General features: G+C 51.2%; 1 protein-coding gene across 3 annotated transcripts in view; it reads left to right on the forward strand.

The window, feature by feature from the left end:
* The window catches only part of NHEJ1 (non-homologous end joining factor 1), a 91906-nt gene extending 73021 nt beyond the window's left edge, over window positions 1-18885 (forward strand). For 2 of the 3 annotated variants that reach the window (XM_073647373.1, XM_073647374.1), the window contains exons 6-8: window positions 15584-15680; window positions 17255-17382; window positions 18548-18885. In XM_073647373.1, the coding sequence (XP_073503474.1) occupies window positions 15584-15680; window positions 17255-17382; window positions 18548-18640 (318 nt within the window). In that variant the 3' untranslated portion in view covers window positions 18641-18885. The remainder of the gene's footprint in view (window positions 1-15583; window positions 15681-17254; window positions 17383-18547) is intronic. The other variant, XM_073647376.1, reaches the window with a different exon arrangement.
* Window positions 18886-19161: the final 276 nt, after the last annotated feature.

Genomic DNA, 19161 nt, shown 5'->3' on the forward strand with positions numbered 1-19161 from the left:
ACACTCGGCTCTGCTACATCTGTGTGCTGTAAGTGTAGTAATCCCAATTGCTGGGATGTGCTCCGTCAGTAATTAGCGGGGGATACGTCCCGTCCCGTCTATTTATTTGCGCTGATTTTCTATCGAGTCCATATAAAGGCGACTCTTCTTTTTCTGCGTCCCCGCCGGCCGTGCCTCAGACGTTATCCTGTTTATGGGACATAATATACACTTGTAATACAGACTGTAAATATTTGTCGACCCCCCCCTCCCCCTCCTGGCTCCTGCGGTGGCTCCTCTGTGACAGGGGGCCGTGCTGCCGCTGTCTGATTGGCCGGGTCGGCTCCGGGGGTCCCCGCTCTCTGAGGCTCCCAGATGTTTCATGTCAGCCCTGACCATGGGGAGCAGGTCCGGCCGGTGCCAAGCCGCAGTCAGCTGAGACCTGGAGACGGCAATGTACAGATTCTGGCCGCGCAGGAAGCGGCATATTTTAAGGTGAAGTCTTTCAATCCCCCCGTTGTGATCGGGGGGTCACGGCCTTCGGCTACCTGAGAAGGTGCTCTCTCTTCTTCCTCGGCTCTGACCTACATAGAAAGATCTGATTGCTGGCAATGAAACGTCCGGGCCCCTGTGCTCCATCCCGCTCCCCTCGCCGTCTGTGTACGCAGCCCCGCTGACGACTTCCACCTTGCCTTGTCACAATGTGACCCCAAAGAACTAATCTGCTCATTTTATACCTTCATTATGAAATATCGTCTGTGACTCGCATTCATAACGTTAAAAAACGGAGCGATTTTCATGATAGTTTTGTTTAAAACTCTTCTACCGTTATGTGTATACAGCTAATATGCAAAGCTATGTGCCTCCCTGGTTACAGCCTACAGAAGAAGCCTTGTGATTCTGCAAATCCAGAGTTGTCTCAATGAACTGGAAGACCAAGGAATGACCCCAAAACTTCTAGTCCTGACCCGTGATGTGCGGTCAAGACACTGCACTATACGGGGGGGGACCAGGCTGCTTGGGGGAGTTATAGCCCCCCACCCTGACTCTCACTAGACACATTCTGGAGGCTAAAAGGCAGTTAGTGTCCACTGGAGTATATGACGTTCTATAAGTGTTACTTCCCCTTTAAATCCCGTCAGACTTGCTGCTTAATATCCTATTGGTCTGGTGCATCTAAAAAAGAATAAAGCGATTTCATTAATAATTTACATTAAAAATCTTGTATACAGCTCCTTTGCAGAACCATTGTGTCTCCATGGTTACAGACTACAAACGTGTCTGGTGTAGTCTGACCCTGCAGTCAGGTGTTACTCTTCTACTGTCTGTGGGTGAGGAGGCAGAGGGAGCTAATACAGGACTGCAGGGTCAGACTACACAGGGTTTGTCTGTTACCATGGAGACACACAGGTCGGCATAGGAGTCGCGTACACAAAACGGTAGGAGATTTTGAAATGAAGACTTTACAAGGTTGTTTGTGATTTTATAAGCATTGGAGCAATGAAATGGTTGCAAAAGTATTCATGGGAATCTAAATGTTAAAGGGTTTGGAAAATGCTCTGATACACTGTAACGACCCTGCATCTGTGTGAGCAGGATGGGTTTTAAAGTGTCAGTGCACTTTCAGTAAAGTTTTGATCTGCAGATGTCTGGGGACCCCCCCCCCCATGATCCCAGTACTGAGGACAGACCCCTATAATTGTGACTATTCTTATGGATCTCTGCACTTAGAACCTAGTCTAGAACCGACCTTAAAAAAAAATAAAAAATTCTTCCATTCACTGACTGCAAGCAGAGATCTTGAAATCGATGCAGAAAATCTATTGGCCACTTTGCAGACATTTTTCTTGCGGGGTGAGTGGACTTGTTAATGGCCGGGATTAGTGGATTTAGCCTCCGCTGAGGCCTGGAAGGATCGGGATTACTGGAGATTACAGGGTTTAGGATACTGTTACTTTAGGAAATGGAGGCTCTAGATTAGTAAACGCTCACTTCCCATATGAAGGAGCACTGACACCGCTCACCGGGCGCTGATACTGCTCGCCTGTCACTGACACTGCTCGCCGGGCGCTGACGCCGCTCGCCTGTCACTGACACCGCTCGCCGGGCACTGACACCGCTCGCCGGGCACTGACACCGTTCGCCGGGCACTGACGCCGCTCGCCGGGCGCTGACACCACTCGCCTGTCCCTGACACCGCTCGCCTGTCACTGACACCGCTCGCCTGTCACTGACACTGCTCGCCGGGCGCTGACACTGCTCGCCGGGCGCTGACACCGCTCGCCTGTCACTGACACCGCTCGCCGGGCACTGACACCGCTCGCCTGTCCCTGACGCCGCTCGCCGGGCACTGACACCGCTCGCCTGTCGCTGACACCGCTCGCCTGTCCCTGACACCGCTCGCCTGTCCCTGACACCGCTCGCCTGTCACTGACACCGCTCGCCGGGCGCTGACGCCGCTCGCCTGTCGCTGACACCGCTCGCCTGTCGCTGACGCCGCTCGCCTGTCGCTGACACCGCTCGCCTGTCGCTGACGCCGCTCGCCGGGCGCTGACACCGCTCGCCGGGCGCTGACACCGCTCGCCGGGCGCTGACACCGGTCGCCTGTCCCTGACACCGCTCGCCTGTCCCTGACACCGCTCGCCGGGCACTGACACCGCTCGCCTGTCACTGACACCGTTCGCCTGTCACTGACACCGCTCGCCTGTCACTTCACTACTGTTAAGGGATCAGCAGAAAATGGAATGTGTGGCAGATGCCAGAGTGCGAGTGTCAGTGCCGGTACCCCCTGGCACACGTCGTATATGGCACGCTACGGGCTGCAGCCGGGGCCGGCCGAACCGAGTCACTCCCCGAAGGAAGATAAACATGTAGGCACTGAAAGATTCCTTCATCGCTGCTCGCTGCCGGAGAGACTGCCAGGAATGACACCCTCCGGGAAGAAAGGCGAGCTTGTGACGGGGGAGAGCGAGCGGCCGTGCCAGTCCTGCAATCCCAGCGACAAGTGGCAAACTACAACACAGGGGCATGAAGGGCATCAACCGCAAAGGTCCAGTTACATCCAGAGCTGCACTCAGAATTCTGCTAATCGACCCACTAGCAAATATGAGCTCTTCTCTCCTGGGAACTTTTTAATATTTTTATCCGTTTCTGTGACAGTTGGGTGACGACGATGCCTGAGGGTACAGCTTCCCTATTATGTCACATCCTATACTCCCAGTCACATCCAGAGCTGCAATCTGAATTCTGCCAGATGCCTCTTCAGTCTGTAGTAAAAATTAGCCATTGATTTTTCATTTTCCAACTTGTTAACAATTCTGTTTGAATGTTTCTTAGTTATGTGTGTCTGGGAAAGCTGGGTTACATCCAATATGGCTGCGATTACATTTATATTGGAAACCTGCATAATTCTAAAGTATTAGTCCCCTAGATCCATACTCCAGTCACATCCAGATCTGCATGCAGAAATTAACAGACTGGAATCCCTGAGTACATACCAGCCCTTCAGTCATCCTCTCACATATCTATACTGATCTTGAGTTAACACCATGTACTCCAATCACATCCAGAGCTGCATTCATAATTCAGCTAGATGCCTTTTGGAGCACGGCCAGTAAATATAAGCCATTGAGACAATCTCTCGTCTCCTAGTATATACATCCATTTACTTCTATATCTATAACTGATCTTGAGAGAATAATGTATACTCCAGTCACATCCAGAGCTGCATTCAGATTTCATCAGGCTGCCCCTTGGATATCTCTAGTAGATATAAGCAGTCGAGTCAACCACTGTCGTCCCTTTATGATACAACCCTCTACTTCCATATCTATAGCTGATCTTGCATCATATACTCCAATCACATCCAGAGCTGCAATCAGAATTCTTCCCTTTTGCCTCTTGGAGTCGACACACATATAGGTCCATACAATAATGGTGTTGGCTGTAGGAGACCTTCACCCTACCTAGACCCAGCTTGGATGCCAAGGGGCAGTTTGTCTCCCCCTGGTGGCAGGTACAAATGGCTGCCGCTGGTGGGCACAAAGAAGTCTTCACACCCGTTTCTGGCAGTCAGACCTTGACCTTCTTGCCAGTTTTGTGTTGGGTGGAAACTGAAGAGCAGATGGTTATCTGTGGTGAACTGACGATCTGAGACAGAAGTGCGGTGCCCACCTGGCCCCGGGCCCGCGGGCAGACGTCTGACGGCCACCGATGTCTCGACCCACTGTCAGCCCACCGGCCACTTCAATCAGGAGGCTGCAGTCTGATGGCGCGAGCTCCCCGGCCACATGGCGCGGTGTAAAGTTTGGTTTAAGCAATTTGTTTTCTCATTTTGGATAAATATAAATTTGGGAGAATATTTTTAGATTTGTGGGGTCACTGAGCGCTGACTACATCCAATTCTACACCCAGGGGGGGCACTTATTTACAGCAGTCACCAAAATGAAGCAGTAGAGACTGAATTATGAGTAAAGCTGCAGAATAAGAAAGAAGTCCAGCAAAATGATCTCTTGTCTCTGGTCACATCCAAAGCTGCAGTTTAGAATTCTGGGAATCGGAATGCAGCTCTGGATGTGGCTGGAGTAAAATACAAGGTGAACGCCAAATAATGGAAAACTGTAACATAATGTTTAAAATCAGAGAAACTTGTGTAATTATCAAGACCACCCTGTCTATATGCCCCATTAGGGCTAATGAGCAACATAAAGGGGGGGTCTCCACTGAGCCAGGACCGGTACAATACATGGCTGATTATACTGAGGGCTGACAGGTAACACTGCATTTACCATGCGGGTAATGATCCTTGGCGCCCAAAGGGATTTATCATGGGACAGCACGTTAAAGAAGAACTCCAGCCCAAATGTCACTCCAGCAGAATAGTGAGTGCAGCTCTGGAGTATAATACAGGATGTAACTCAGGATCAGTACAGGATCAGTAATGTAATGTATATACACAGTAACTGCACCAGCAGAATAGTGAGTGCAGCTCTGGAGTATAATACAGGATGTAACTCAGGATCAGTAATGTAATGTATGTACACAGTGACTGCACCAGCAGAATAGTGAGTGCAGCTCTGGAGTATAATACAGGATGTAACTCAGGATCAGTAATGTAATGTATGTACACAGTGACTGCACCAGCAGAATAGTGAGTGCAGCTCTGGAGTATAATACAGGATGTAACTCAGGATCAGTACAGGATCAGTAATGTAATGTATATACACAGTGAGTGCACCAGCAGAATAGTGAGTTCAGCTCTGGAGTATAATACAGGATGTAACTCAGAATCAGTACAGGATTAGTAATGTAATGTATGTACACAGTGACTGCACCAGCAGAATAGTGAGTGCAGCTCTGGAGTATAATACAGGATGTAACTCAGGATCAGTAATGTAATGTATGTACACAGTGACTGCACCAGCAGAATAGTGAGTGCAGCTCTGGAGTATAATACAGGATGTAACTCAGGATCAGTAATGTAATGTATGTACACAGTGACTCCACCAGCAGAATAGTGAGTGCAGCTCTGGGGTATAATACAGGATGTAACTCAGGATCAGTAATGTAATGTATGTACACAGTGACTCCAACAGCAGAATAGTGAGTGCAGCTCTGGAGAATAATACAGAATGTAACTCAGGATCAGTAATGTAATGTATGTACACAGTGACTGCACCAGCAGAATAGTGAGTGCAGCTCTGGAGTATAATACAGGATGTAACTCAGGATCAGTACAGGATCAGTAATGTAATGTATATACACAGTGACTGCACCAGCAGAATAGTGAATGCAGCTCTGGAGTATAATACAGGATGTAACTCAGGATCAGTAATGTAATGTATGTACACAGTGACTGCACCAGCAGAATAGTGAGTGCAGCTCAGGAGGACACACCGCAGCGATCAGGGCTGACCCTGCAGCCCATTAGCTGTAGACACGGCCTTATTAATAATGACTTGGCGACTGCAGTAGTAATGAATGTATAGTGTCAGCGCCCTGTACGTGCTCCATACATCACAGCCGGGCAATGTGGGGAGCTGTACTGGATCGTCCTATTAAATGAACATTAATCACTTGGTTAATTATGGACTAGACGGGTATTTGGCATTTCAGTCTATTGAATGACTCTACTCATTAACTGCCAATTGCAGGATCCTATTAAATAATGGGATCATTATAGGAACATTACAGAGACCCAAGCAATTGACAAGGCAGAATGGTAACGCCCAGTTGTCTGTATATTCATACATGTTGTGGAGGAATAACAGAGAAACATTTCGAGCAGGAGACCCAGACGTGTCAGGAGAGCGAATGGGTCCTGTAAAGACACGCAGGGTCCATCATTAAAAGGCCTTTTCAGAATCAAATTACCAAGTTCCAAGCAGCTATTTTTGCTCAAAGCGCCCCCTATTGGCCACTGTTTGTCATGTTACCCTGCTTTATTCACTGAGCATGGATTCTGCACTCTCATGTTATTCATATTCGTCAGCCAGAATGAGAAGAACAGCGTCACCACTGGTAATAAAGCTCATCCCCATTCACCTCAACGGAGCTTAGCTGCAATACCAGACACAACCCATGGACAGGTGTGGCGCTGTTTCTGAGAGAAAGGAGTCGTGTTTTCCTATTTATTTGTTGGATCCTGTCGTTTGCTGCATCCAGCAAGTCCCCCTTTGACAGGTCTTCTGAGTCTGTCTGCTTTCCGCAGGAGGGAGCACGAGACCACGACTGTCGGAGACTTTTGTGCTTCTATTCTATGACAGTTACAGATCCTGAAGAATGACATCATTATAGTAACATTTCTTCATATCCAATAATGCAGAAAGGTTAATAATCTGCTACTTTTTTTCCATCTTTGAAGTTATAGAATCAGATTTTAGGGTTATGTATCATATTTCACTCACCAGTTTTGGAGTAGGACGTTCATATTTCATTAAGTGGTACTCACCAAATTTGGTGCATTTTTGGGCTGTTTGTGCGTCAAAATCTAAACTCTTGATTTTCTCTAAAAGTTTAGGTGTAACTTACAAAACGGATGGCCATGTTCCTCCTGCTAAGTCTTGCCAAAATTTTGGAAAAGTGGCAAGACCTGCACAAAATCAAAAGAAAAAGTTGCACCATTTTAACAATGTTCTTCCCTGGGATGTTCTCTCCTTTAAGTGATTCTTAAAGTACATCTATAATTTCAGAATAAGCCATTCTGCGTGTCCATGAGTAATAACACTATTTCTGACTTGTATTTTGCATTTTCACCAGTTTTCCCCTCTGCAGGCTCTATCTCTAATTTTCAGTTGTCTCTGAGATAGTGGAGACGAGCTGCTATGATGTCTCCCATACACAGCACACACAAATATGAGGGATTCCTGCTCTTCTGTCTTCATGTAGCACATGTTTAGAAGAAGGAGCAACATGGAGGACAATAATCAGCAGTACTGAGCAGTGTGGCTGTGAATCCATCACCGGGATGAGATAAAACACTTAGTAGAAAGTAGCAGGATCTCACTGCCTTTCTCACTCTCTTCCCAAAAACGTATCTAAGCACCTGTAATCTGACCCCTCAGTGAGCTACCAGTCCCTCTTGTCTAGATTTTAGAAGCACTTTAAAGTGAATTATTATCTTAGAGATGGGAAGGGGAGATAAAATGTCTCCTAAGTAGTTTTTTCTTATTATTTATATTTCAAAGTTTCTTAACTTTCCCTGTAATATTGACATTTGCAACATTGGGTGAAATGACAGTGACCATTTAATTACTCTCACTGAGTAAAAGGCAGACTGAATTAAAGGTAATTCACAGTGTTTTTAGCATAAAAATACCTTCTTCTTTTTTATAGATTTTTTTTTTTTACTACCATGAGCCTCACTTGTTTTGTGAGTGCAGCTCTGGGGAGAATCAGTGTCCTTCCCCCGGCAGCTCTTTCTATCGGCCGCCCTGCAGCGCACAGAGTTCGCCGCCTCGTTCCTGCAGCCATTGATGGCAGCTGGAGTCATATTTGTAAGGATGGATTTGAATTCATTGTGTTCAGTTCTGGGTCAGCTAATAGTCAGCAGTTCATTTGTTAAAAAAAAAAAAGATAGTTAAGTAGATTCTGGAGTATAAAACGGAGATGGAGCCACCAGGAAGCCGCCGTGCCTGCTGCAGATCAAAGGACCGTGGCATCAGGAGAGTCAGCAGAGCGGGCAGTGCCAGGCAGTCTGTGCAGGGTGAGAGAAGTGTTAAAAGCGGTTTTGCTGTTTTAGTTAAAGTTGAATCTCTGTATAAATAAAATAATAATAATTTGCGCTTTACATTCTCACCATTCTCCAGATAGTCCATTCAGCAGCCGTACACCTGTGCACAGCTAGTCCTGCTCTAGATACAGTTGTATCCAGTGTAGACAAACAGCAGCAGCTGCACAATGTCTCAGCTGGTTTGCTACAATGTATCAGTCTGGAGTGACAGAACATTGTCTGCACTGGATCTCAACTAGGGACCGAACTGCCTCTGCACAGGTGTACTGCCTCTGCACAGGTGTACTGCATCTGACCATAAAAAAAAAAAAGTCCTCATTCACTGACAGCAAGCAGAGATCTTGAAAATATATAAACTGATGAAATGTTTTAAGCATAAAACATGAAAACCCTTTCAATAACTATATGGCATTGAATTCGGTGTAGAATGGGAGGATGGATCAGGGGCCATGCAGTTCTATGGAGCCTGGGTGACTCTGTGACAAAGTGATACCTTCATAGCCATGAAAAATGGTGGCTGTATCTCAGCAGAACGCAGGAGCCTCACTGGCTGACATAGGATTTGCTTTAACGTATTAGTCTGCCATGATATCCCACCTCCCGTCGTGCTCGCAGGTGAGGAGGAGTTAATCTTTGCTTCTGTCTCACCCGAAGCGGTGAAAATAGCCCAGAGCGGAGATGGATTTTAATGTTGCACAGAGATACTGGAAGAAGGGGGGAGAGTAAGGCCCAAAATACTCCTCTCATGCTGCCCAGAGGACACATTAGTGCAAGACGACGGCTTTAATGTGGGAAATGGAATGGTAGATGCTGTTCTGTGCGGTGCCCGACATTTCTGATGTAAGCGCTGGCACTGGGCATGTAGTGAGGCCGCGGTTCCCAGTAATGGCACTGGTTGTCAGTGCCCGCAGGATGATGATGGCTGACGGATGTCTGCAGTCAGGTCATTGCTGAGACATTTAGGTTGTGGTTGTCCCATTATTGGAGCGTATAAGGAGGCGGCCCTAGACGCTATGGAACATGGGCCGATACAATGTAGTCAGCGGCCATACAAGTAGGCACTGTAATGTGAAGGGAAACCATTATTATATGGCCTGTAAATAAGATTTGTGTCACCATTTTCCAATAAAGGGGTATTGTATCTGCAGGATATGCCATGGATGTCTGATCAACGCCAGTGCCACCTATGGGGGCCTCACGCGTCTCCAGTTAGAGGGGTTCCCCGACCTCTGTGTCATGGCCACTGTGCATGCTTGTGTCTCTCCACTGACTTCTGTGGGATCTTTCACTTTAACAAGAACACTCTGCTATTTACAGAACCCTCATAGAAGTGAATAGAGGCACGGCACGGCCGCCTCTGCACAGCACCATCACAGCCACCTCTGCACAGCGTCATCACGGGCGCTTCTGCACAGCACCAACACAGCCGCCTCTGCACAGCACCAACACAGCCGCCTCTGCACAGCACCAACACGGCGTCTTCTGCACAGCACCATCACGGCCGCTTCTGCACAGCACCATCACAGCTGCCTCTACACAGCGCCGTCACAGCCGCCTCTGCACAGCACCATCACGGCCAACTCTCCACATCACCATCACGGCCAACTCTTCACAACGCCATCACGGCCACCTCTGCACAGCGCCATCACAGCCAACTCTCCTCAGCACCATCACAGCCAACTCTCCACAGCACCATCACAGCTGCCTCTGCACAGCGCCATCACTGCCACCTCTGCACAGCACCATCACGGCCACCTCTGCACAGCACCATCACGGCCACCTCTGCACAGCACCATCACGGCCAACTGTCCACAACACCATCATGGCCACCTCTACACAGCACCATCACAGTCAACTCTCCACAGCACCATCACGGCCATCTCTGCACAGCACCATCACAGCCAACTCTCCACAGCACCATCACGGCCATCTCTGCACAGCGCCATCACTGCCATCTCTGCACAGCGCCATCACGGTCGCCTCTCCACAGCGCCATCCCGGCCGCCTCTCCACAGCGCCATCCCGGCCGCCTCTCCACAGCGCCATCCCGGCCGCCTCTCCACAGCGCCATCACGGCCGCCTCTCCACAGCGCCATCCCGGCCGCCTCTCCACAGCACCATCCCGGCCGCCTCTCCACAGCACCATCCCGGCCGCCTCTCCACAGCGCCATCACGGCCGCCTCTCCACAGCACCATCCCGGCCGCCTCTCCACAGCGCCATCACGGCCGCCTCTCCACAGCACCATCCCGGCCGCCTCTCCACAGCGCCATCCCGGCCGCCTCTCCACAGCGCCATCACGGCCGCCTCTCCACAGCGCCATCACGGCCTCCTCTCCACAGCGCCATCCCGGCCGCCTCTCCACAGCGCCATCACGGCCGCCTCTCCACAGCACCATCCCGGCCCCCTCTCCACAGTGACATCCCGGCCGCCTCTCCACAGCGCCATCACGGCCTCCTCTCCACAGCGCCATCCCGGCCGCCTCTCCACAGCGCCATCCCGGCCGCCTCTCCACAGTGACATCCCAGCCGCCTCTCCACAGCGCTATCACAGCTGCTTGAAGACATTGACGTGCATCATGTCTCTCTGTTAACGTCAATTGGAGTTCTGATAATGGCCAATCAGGCTTGTTGCTCCATGATTGAAATTCCCCTTGGAGTGAATGAAAAAAGCTGCAGATGCGTGGCCATCTCTCCATTCAGAGCAGATGAGAAGTCTCTAACCTTAGAGTTGATATACAAATGAGGCTGAAGAGCTATGGTAGATCAGAAGCCTCTGTCACTGCCGCTGTATTCTCCACCCAGAGATGTTCTGGAGGAGGCAGCGCTGGGCAGGGGCTTAGAGCTGGAGTGACACAGGCTTCAGATCTACCATAGCTCTTCAGCCTCATTTGCATATCAATTCAAATGCTGATTCTACTTTAATGGACCGGCCATGTAAAAGTAATGCTGGACTTGTTTTTGATAAAGCTACATGTTTGGTGAGTGAAATCCTGCTGACAGGACCCCTTTAAGGTCTGTTTACATTGCCAGACTCCTAGGAACGCTCTTTTCATGATAATCAGATCTCTTGTGACCCTCTTGTACTCTGATCATCTCTCTTTCTACTGATTTCCTGCTGAACCTTTTGCTTATTCTCAACTGCCAATTTGAACAAGCAGAGCTGCAGTGTGAAGCATGGTGGAGGCGCAGTGTGAAGCATGGTGGAGGCGCAGTGTGAAGCATGGTGGAGGCGCAGTGTGAAGCATGGTGGAGGCGCAGTGTGAAGCATGGTGCAGGCGCAGTGTGAAGCATGGTGGAGGCGCAGTGTGAAGCATGGTGGAGGCGCAGTGTGAAGCATGGTGGAGGCGCAGTGTGAAGCATGGTGGAGGCGCAGTGTGAAGCATGGTGGAGGCGCAGTGTGAAGCATGGTGGAGGCGCAGTGTGAAGCATGGTGGAGGCGCAGTGTGAAGCATGGTGGAGGCGCAGTGTGAAGCATGGTGCAGGCGCAGTGTGAAGCATGGTGGAGGCGCAGTGTGAAGCATGGTGGAGGCGCAGTGTGAAGCATGGTGGAGGCGCAGTGTGAAGCATGGTGGAGGCGCAGTGTGAAGCATGGTGGAGGCGCAGTGTGAAGCATGGTGGAGGCGCAGTGTGAAGCATGGTGGAGGCGCAGTGTGAAGCATGGTGGAGGCTCAGTGTGAAGCATGGTGGAGGCGCAGTGCAGCAGCCTGTGATGAGAGGGGGTGGATTTCAGACTACTGCTGCCACTAATAGACAATGCAATAGAGCTGGAGCCACTAATCAGAACTCTGCCCTAGTAGAGAAGGTATAAATCGATTTAAAGCAACGTCTTATTTCTTCTTTGTTCACATCCAAAGATAAAGAATAATGTCAGCAGACATTCGCTCCCTGAAGATGATCATGCCCCTTTGGTTGTTACCTTGTCCTCTACGCTCCCATGATGCACTGCAATGATCACATGACTCAAAATTGGGGCAAGCAAAGGAAAGTGTTTCGTGTGGGTTTCTCTTTATTATTATATTCCAGAGGGGGAAGGAGCCGCCGATCCTCAGGGTATCGGGGACGGCGGCAGTGAAAGTCCTCTACATTGATGCGTAGTCCGGGCCGTGGTGCCGCAGCACCGGCTCCTCCAGTCCTCGGCGTTATCAGCTCTTACGTCTTTGGCACAACCTTGAGTCGCTGTTTGTAGCAGAACATCAGGGAAACATCGTCCTATCTTCATTCCCCGTCACAGAGGATCCAAGATATAAAGCTGCCGACCCCAGGAGTGGCCCATGGTCCTTAAAGGGGTTTTCCAGAATCATTACAGTATAGGTGTTAGTTGTCTCCTCACTGGGGGTCCCACTGTTGAGACCCTCACCAGTAACGGAAGCGAAGTTCCTGTATCCTCCTTGTGAATAGAGGGGCGAACACTGAATGCACCGAATCTCGGCAGGAGAAATCCAACAACAGCGCTCGTGTCTCATACTCATCACCGGGGCCCTCCTGTTGACTCAGTGGTTAGTTCTGTCTCCTGGCATCACCGGGGCTCTCCTGCTAGCTCAGTGTTTAGTTCTGTCTCCAGGCATCACCGGGGCCCTCCTGCTGACTCAGTGGTTAGTTCTGTCTCCTGGCATCACCGGGGCCCTCCTGCTGGCTCAGTGGTTAGTTCTGTCTCCTGGCATCACCGGGGCCCTCCTGCTGGCTCAGTGGTTAGTTCTGTCTCCTAGCATCACCGGGGCCCTCCTGCTGACTCAGTGGTTAGTTCTGTCTCCTAGCATCACCGGGGCCCTCCTGCTGGCTCAGTGGTTAGTTCTGTCTCCTGGCATCACCGGGGCCCTCCTGCTGACTTTGTGGTTAGTTCTGTCTCCTGGCATCACTGGGGCCCTCCTGTTGACTCAGTGGTTAGTTCTGTCTCCTGGCATCACCGGGGCCCTACTGCTGACTCAGTGGTTAGTTCTGTCTCGTGGCATCACCGGGCCCTCCTGCTGACTCAGTGGTTAGTGCTGTCTCCTGGCATCACCGGGGCCCTCCTGCTGACTCAGTAGTTAGTTCTGTCTCGTGGCATCACCGGGGCCCTCCTGCTGACTCAGTGGTTACTTCTGTCTCCTGGCATCACCTGGGCCCTCCTGCTGACTCAGTGGTTAGTTCTGTCTCCTAGCATCACCGGGGCCCTCCTGCTGACTCAGTAGTTAGTTCTGTCTCGTGGCATCACCGGGGCCCTCCTGCTGACTCAGTGGTTAGTGCTGTCTCCTGGCATCACCGGGGCCCTCCTGTTGACTCCGTGGTTAGTGCTGTCTCCTGGCATCACCGGGGCCCTCCTGTTGACTCCGTGGTTAGTTCTGTCTCCTGGCATCACCGGGGCCCTACTGCTGACTCAGTGGTTAGTTCTGTCTCGTGGCATCACCGGGGCCCTCCTGCTGACTCAGTGGTTAGTGCTGTCTCCTGGCATCACCGGGGCCCTCCTGCTGACTCAGTGGTTAGTTCTGTCTCCTAGCATCACCGGGGCCCTCCTGCTGACTCAGTAGTTAGTTCTGTCTCGTGGCATCACCGGGGCCCTCCTGCTGACTCAGTGGTTAGTGCTGTCTCCTGGCATCACTGGGGTCCTCCTGCTGACTCAGTGGTTAGTTCTGTCTCCTGGCATCACCGGGGCTCTCCTGCTGACTCAGTAGTTAGTTCTGTCTCGTGGCATCACCGGGGCCCTCCTGCTGACTCAGTGGTTAGTGCTGTCTCCTGGCATCACCGGGGCCCTCCTGCTGACTCAGTAGTTAGTTCTGTCTCGTGGCATCACCGGGGCCCTCCTGCTGACTCAGTGGTTAGTGCTGTCTCCTGGCATCACCGGGGCCCTCCTGCTGACTCAGTGGTTAGTTCTGTCTCTTGGCATCACCGGGCCCTCTGACTCAGTGGTTAGTTCTGTCTCCTGGCATCAACGGGGCTCTCCTGCTGACTCAGTGGTTAGTTCTGTCTCCTGGCATCACCGGGGCCCTCCTGCTGACTCAGTGGTTAGTTCTGTCTCTTGGCATCACCAGGCCCTCTGACTCAGTGGTTAGTTCTGTCTCCTGGCATCAACGGGGCTCTCCTGCTGACTCAGTGGTTAGTTCTGTCTCCTGGCATCACCGGGGCCCTCCTGCTGACTCAGTGGTTAGTTCTGTCTCCTGGCATCACCACACCAGGGCCCTCCTGCTGACTCAGTGGTTAGTTCTGTCTCCTGGCATCACAGGGGCCCTCCTGCTGACTCAGTGGTTAGTTCTGTCTCCTGACATCACCTGGGCCCTCCTGCTGACTCAGTGGTTAGTTCTATCTCCTGGAATCACCTGGGCCCTCCTGCTGACTCAGTAGTTAGTTCTGTCTCGTGGCATCACCGGGGCCCTCCTGCTGACTCAGTGGTTAGTTCTGTCTCTTGGCATCACCGGGCCCTCTGACTCAGTGGTTAGTTCTGTCTCCTGGCATCAACGGGGCTCTCCTGCTGACTCAGTGGTTAGTTCTGTCTCCTGGCATCACCGGGGCCCTCCTGCTGACTCAGTGGTTAGTTCTGTCTCCTGGCATCACCGGGGCCCTCCTGCTGACTCAGTGGTTAGTTCTGTCTCTTGGCATCACCAGGCCCTCTGACTCAGTGGTTAGTTCTGTCTCCTGGCATCAACGGGGCTCTCCTGCTGACTCAGTGGTTAGTTCTGTCTCCTGGCATCACCGGGGCCCTCCTGCTGACTCAGTGGTTAGTTCTGTCTCCTGGCATCACCACACCAGGGCCCTCCTGCTGACTCAGTGGTTAGTTCTGTCTCCTGGCATCACAGGGGCCCTCCTGCTGACTCAGTGGTTAGTTCTGTCTCCTGGCATCACAGGGGCCCTCCTGCTGACTCAGTGGTTAGTTCTGTCTCCTGACATCACCTGGGCCCTCCTGCTGACTCAGTGGTTAGTTCTATCTCCTGGCATCAACGGGGTCCTCCTGCTGGTTCAGTGGTTAGTTTCGTCTCCTGGCATCACCGTTCTGTCTTCTCATCTTGGCTGTCCTCCTGGCTTAGTGGTTAGTTCTGTATTCTCACCTGGGCTGTCCTGCTGGCTCAGTGGTTAGTTCTGTCTTTTTACCTGAGCTGTCCTGCTGGCTTTGGGGCTAGTACAGTTTTTGGAAACTCTTGTTCTTTTGCCGTCTGATGGTAGCATTGGGGCTGTCTCCTTAACTGGCTCAGTGGTTATAGTTACCTCTAGACCCTGCCTTTAAATCCAGTGTTGTGAAACTCTGCATATGATTTCTATGTTTTATTTAGTCCAGATATTTGACCTTCTTAACAAAATCTACAAATCTGACGCTGTGGCTTTCTGTGTCCTTTGTGGACATTTTGCCTGTTCTGCCCCCACATCCCCTGATTTCTTCAATCACATTTCCATATTATGTTGTTCCAGAATATTCCGCAGCAGCGCGGAGCGTCGGGGCTCAGCGATCGGCTGCAGCAGTTATACCGCGATGTGGTCGTCATTCAGGAACAGCCGGAAACTACAGGTGAGAGGAAAGGGTTAAACTGCATCAAACTGAAAACCTGCGGTGATCCGTCACCGAGATATGGGGACGGGAGGCAATGACGCTCTGCAGCACAGTAGGGGGCGCCCCAGCTCTCCAGACACCCTGAATGGCATGTGATGTCCCCAGGTATAACCGCCATCCAGGGTCTATGACGCCTCCATATGGCTACCAGTAGTCTCTAATGTCTGGGAAGTGACGTCAGGAAAACTCCAAAGATGCCCATTTATATAGGACACCCCCTCCCCCGATCTCCAGCAATCAGCAGTCGTATGTACGGCGCCCACAGAGGACCCCAAATAGAGCAGACCCTCAGTGTATACAGACTCCAGGGCGTACGCTCCTTTATACAGACCAGGACCCTGTATTCAACCCTTCGCTTCAGTTACAGATCCCTGAGCAAGCAGCGTCTGTTTATAAACCCCAGGCCAGACCAGACCCCCCCTCCCGTATTCACCAGACCCCCAGACCTGAGCCCACTTTATACAGATTCTAGGAGAAATTCTATACCAGCCCCAGACATTTCTACAGACCAGACCCCATTTATGAAGACATCCCAAGAGGACCCCTTTATAGAAATAATACCCCCCTGTATACAACCCTATTCCCCCTCACTACAGGCCGCCCCCATGTGTACAGACCCTGTATCACCTGTATATAGGCACCAGACCATGTCTTCCCTATATACAAACGTACACACTCCAGACCAGGCCCCTCCTGTCTACAGACCCCGAATTCCCAAATTAAAGCCAGACCCCTTTAAATATAGACACTAGACTAAGACCGACCCCCCTGATTGCAAACTCCACAGATCTCTGCTCGCAGACCCCTCCAGGAATGGAAAATAGTGTAGGAAGGAGGTGTGAATCGTGGGGGGCTAGGACGTGTCGGCAGAATACGTAATTGCTGGAGTGGACAGTGGCCATTAGGGGGTCTGTCCCTTGAGCCGTGGCCATTAGGGGGTCAGTCCCTGGAGCCGTGGCCATTAGGGGGTCAGTCCCTGGAGCCGTGGCCATTAGGGGGTCAGTCCCTGGAGCCGTGGCCATTAGGGGGTCAGTCCCTAGAGCCGTGGCCATTAGGGTGTCAGTGCCCGGAGCCGTGGCCATTAGGGGGTCAGTCCCTAGAGCCGTGGCCATTAGGGTGTCAGTGCCCGGAGCCAAGACCATTAGGGTTTGTCCCCTGTGTTGTGGCCATTAGGGAGTCAGTCCCCGGAGCCGTGGCCATTAGGGGGTCAGTCCCCGGAGCTGTGGCCGTTAGGGTGTCAGTGCCCGGAGCCATGACCATTAGGGTTAGTCCCCTGTGTTGTGGCCATTAGGGAGTCAGTCCCCGGAGCCGTGGCCATTACGGGGTTAGTCCCCGGAGCCACGGCCATTAGGGGGTCAGTCCCCGGAGTTGTGGCCATTAGGGGGTCAGTCCCCGGAGCCGTGGCCATTAGGGGGTCAGTCCCCGGAGCCACGGCCATTAGGGGGTCAGTGCCCGGAGCCGTGGCCATTAGGGGGTCAGTCCCCGGAGTCGGTCGTGGTCAGACGCCTCATCTGGATGCACATTGTCATCAGCTGCAGGTGATGGAGTCCGGCCGCTGACAGAACAATCGCAGGACGGTGACGGCCACGTTTCTGCTGCGCCGGACCCTTCTACAGCTCAGCAAGACGTGGACAATGGAGCGACACAGAAGCCCTCCCAGGTGGGTTGTGATCCGGGCAGCGGACTACTAGCGGACAGCACTAATAGGAAACTAACAGAATTATACTCCATACACATCCAGAGCTGCATTCATAAGTAAAGCAAAATCCCCTTTTACAGGGAGGAAAACATTTTAAAGTGACAGTTCAGCTTCTCACTTGTCGGGGGGGCCCCGGGTTTACAGGTGATCGCTCACGTCAGCGTTTTGAGCTCTTGCTACTTTAGAGCTGCACTTCTCCAGCAGTATATCTGGGATAGTGACATCACTTGTGATGTCACCGTATGATGTCATCGGCGTCTCACTGCTGCACTATTGTGTACTGTGAATGCGGAGCTGGGGAGACGCTGCTGATAGGGTTTATTGCTCTGCTGATCAGCAGCCACATCCAGCGGGAACACGGTGACCCACCCGATCCTTTGATCTGATGCCCACGACTGTCTTGTGACCTCCTGCGCTCGCTCTATGGCACCAGTCAGGTCACTGAGCTCGGAAGACACCGACGAGGACCGAACGTCTCCGAGCCAAGAGCTGCTCAGTGACCAGCGAGGTTAAGATCTCACCAATTTGGGAATACCCCTTTAAAGGGATGATGCCCCCTCATTACAGACCCCCATCGCACAGTTCCCCGCCTGACACCTGTGGACGGGGGATTTGCAAACTTTCGCAGCTACTTTTAGGGGTTTTTTGGTTTCATGTGTTTCTCTCAGCTGAGGGTTTGTTACTATTGTGTCCACTCTAGACAGTTCTCCAGAAACTAAGCCCATCAGCAGCGCAACTCTCTCTACTGCACCGATACACAGTAACAAACCATGAGGATAACAGATATTAGTCCGCAGTGTAAAGTATTTAGATAATAATAATCTTTATTCATATAGCGCCAACATATTCCGCAGCGCTTCACAATTCAGAGGTTCATATATAACAGTCATAAGTAACATAGCTAAAGATAGTACAATAATTACAGCAAAAATAACGACGACCCTGCTCGTAAGAGCTTACAATCTACAATAGGTCACAGAGGATTGTCCGGACTGGATACATTGTAACAAACCCTCAGCCTATAAATGCCTGGAAGAATGCTTCTATTCCCTGACAGCAAGCAGAAAATATTGACATAATCAAAGTTATATTAGCAAATTGCAGAACTTTCCTTTGTTTTCTACAGGTTCCTCGGGACGACGTCCTGTCACTGACACAGCGCCCCTCCATTGTCGTATCCAAGGCCAAGAAAAGGAAAGCCAAGGGGCTGTTCACATGACGAACCTCAGCAGGAGGGGGCGACACTACCCAGGACAGGAGCCGCGGCCCCCCCCCCCCCCCCCCCCGCAGCATCAGCCCTGCCACTGGTTTACTGCAGACTGTAGGTTCCCATCTGATAAGCTGTGGCCCCCTAGTGGTGAGCATGCAGATCACACCCTGCGTGTGGGGAACCGGCCGCCAGGAACCTGCTGCAGAATCTCATTCTAAACCCCAGGAAGTCGTCAAGTTTATATTTAATTTAAAAGCGATGATTTCTAATAAATGTTTTTCTTACAGATCATCTGCCCCTTTATGATTTGAAGCACACTGGGATGATCTGCAGTAATAGGGATGCGACAGTCTGCAGGGTTATGGATTTTTTAAGGATTTATAATACAGGGAGCAACTGATCACTGCCTGAAAACTGACTGACCCGCGGCAAGATAGTCCAACCTGCACTGATCGCGGAGGGTGATTACAACCCCTTTAAGGAAACTTATCTGAATGCTGCAGGATTTTCCCCATAACGTCCAGCACAGA

Source organism: Phyllobates terribilis, unplaced genomic scaffold (genome assembly GCF_046119375.1).
Source record: "Phyllobates terribilis strain yellow unplaced genomic scaffold, ASM4611937v1 Scaffold_9__5_contigs__length_417890890, whole genome shotgun sequence".
NCBI classification, from domain to species: Eukaryota; Metazoa; Chordata; class Amphibia; order Anura; family Dendrobatidae; genus Phyllobates; species Phyllobates terribilis.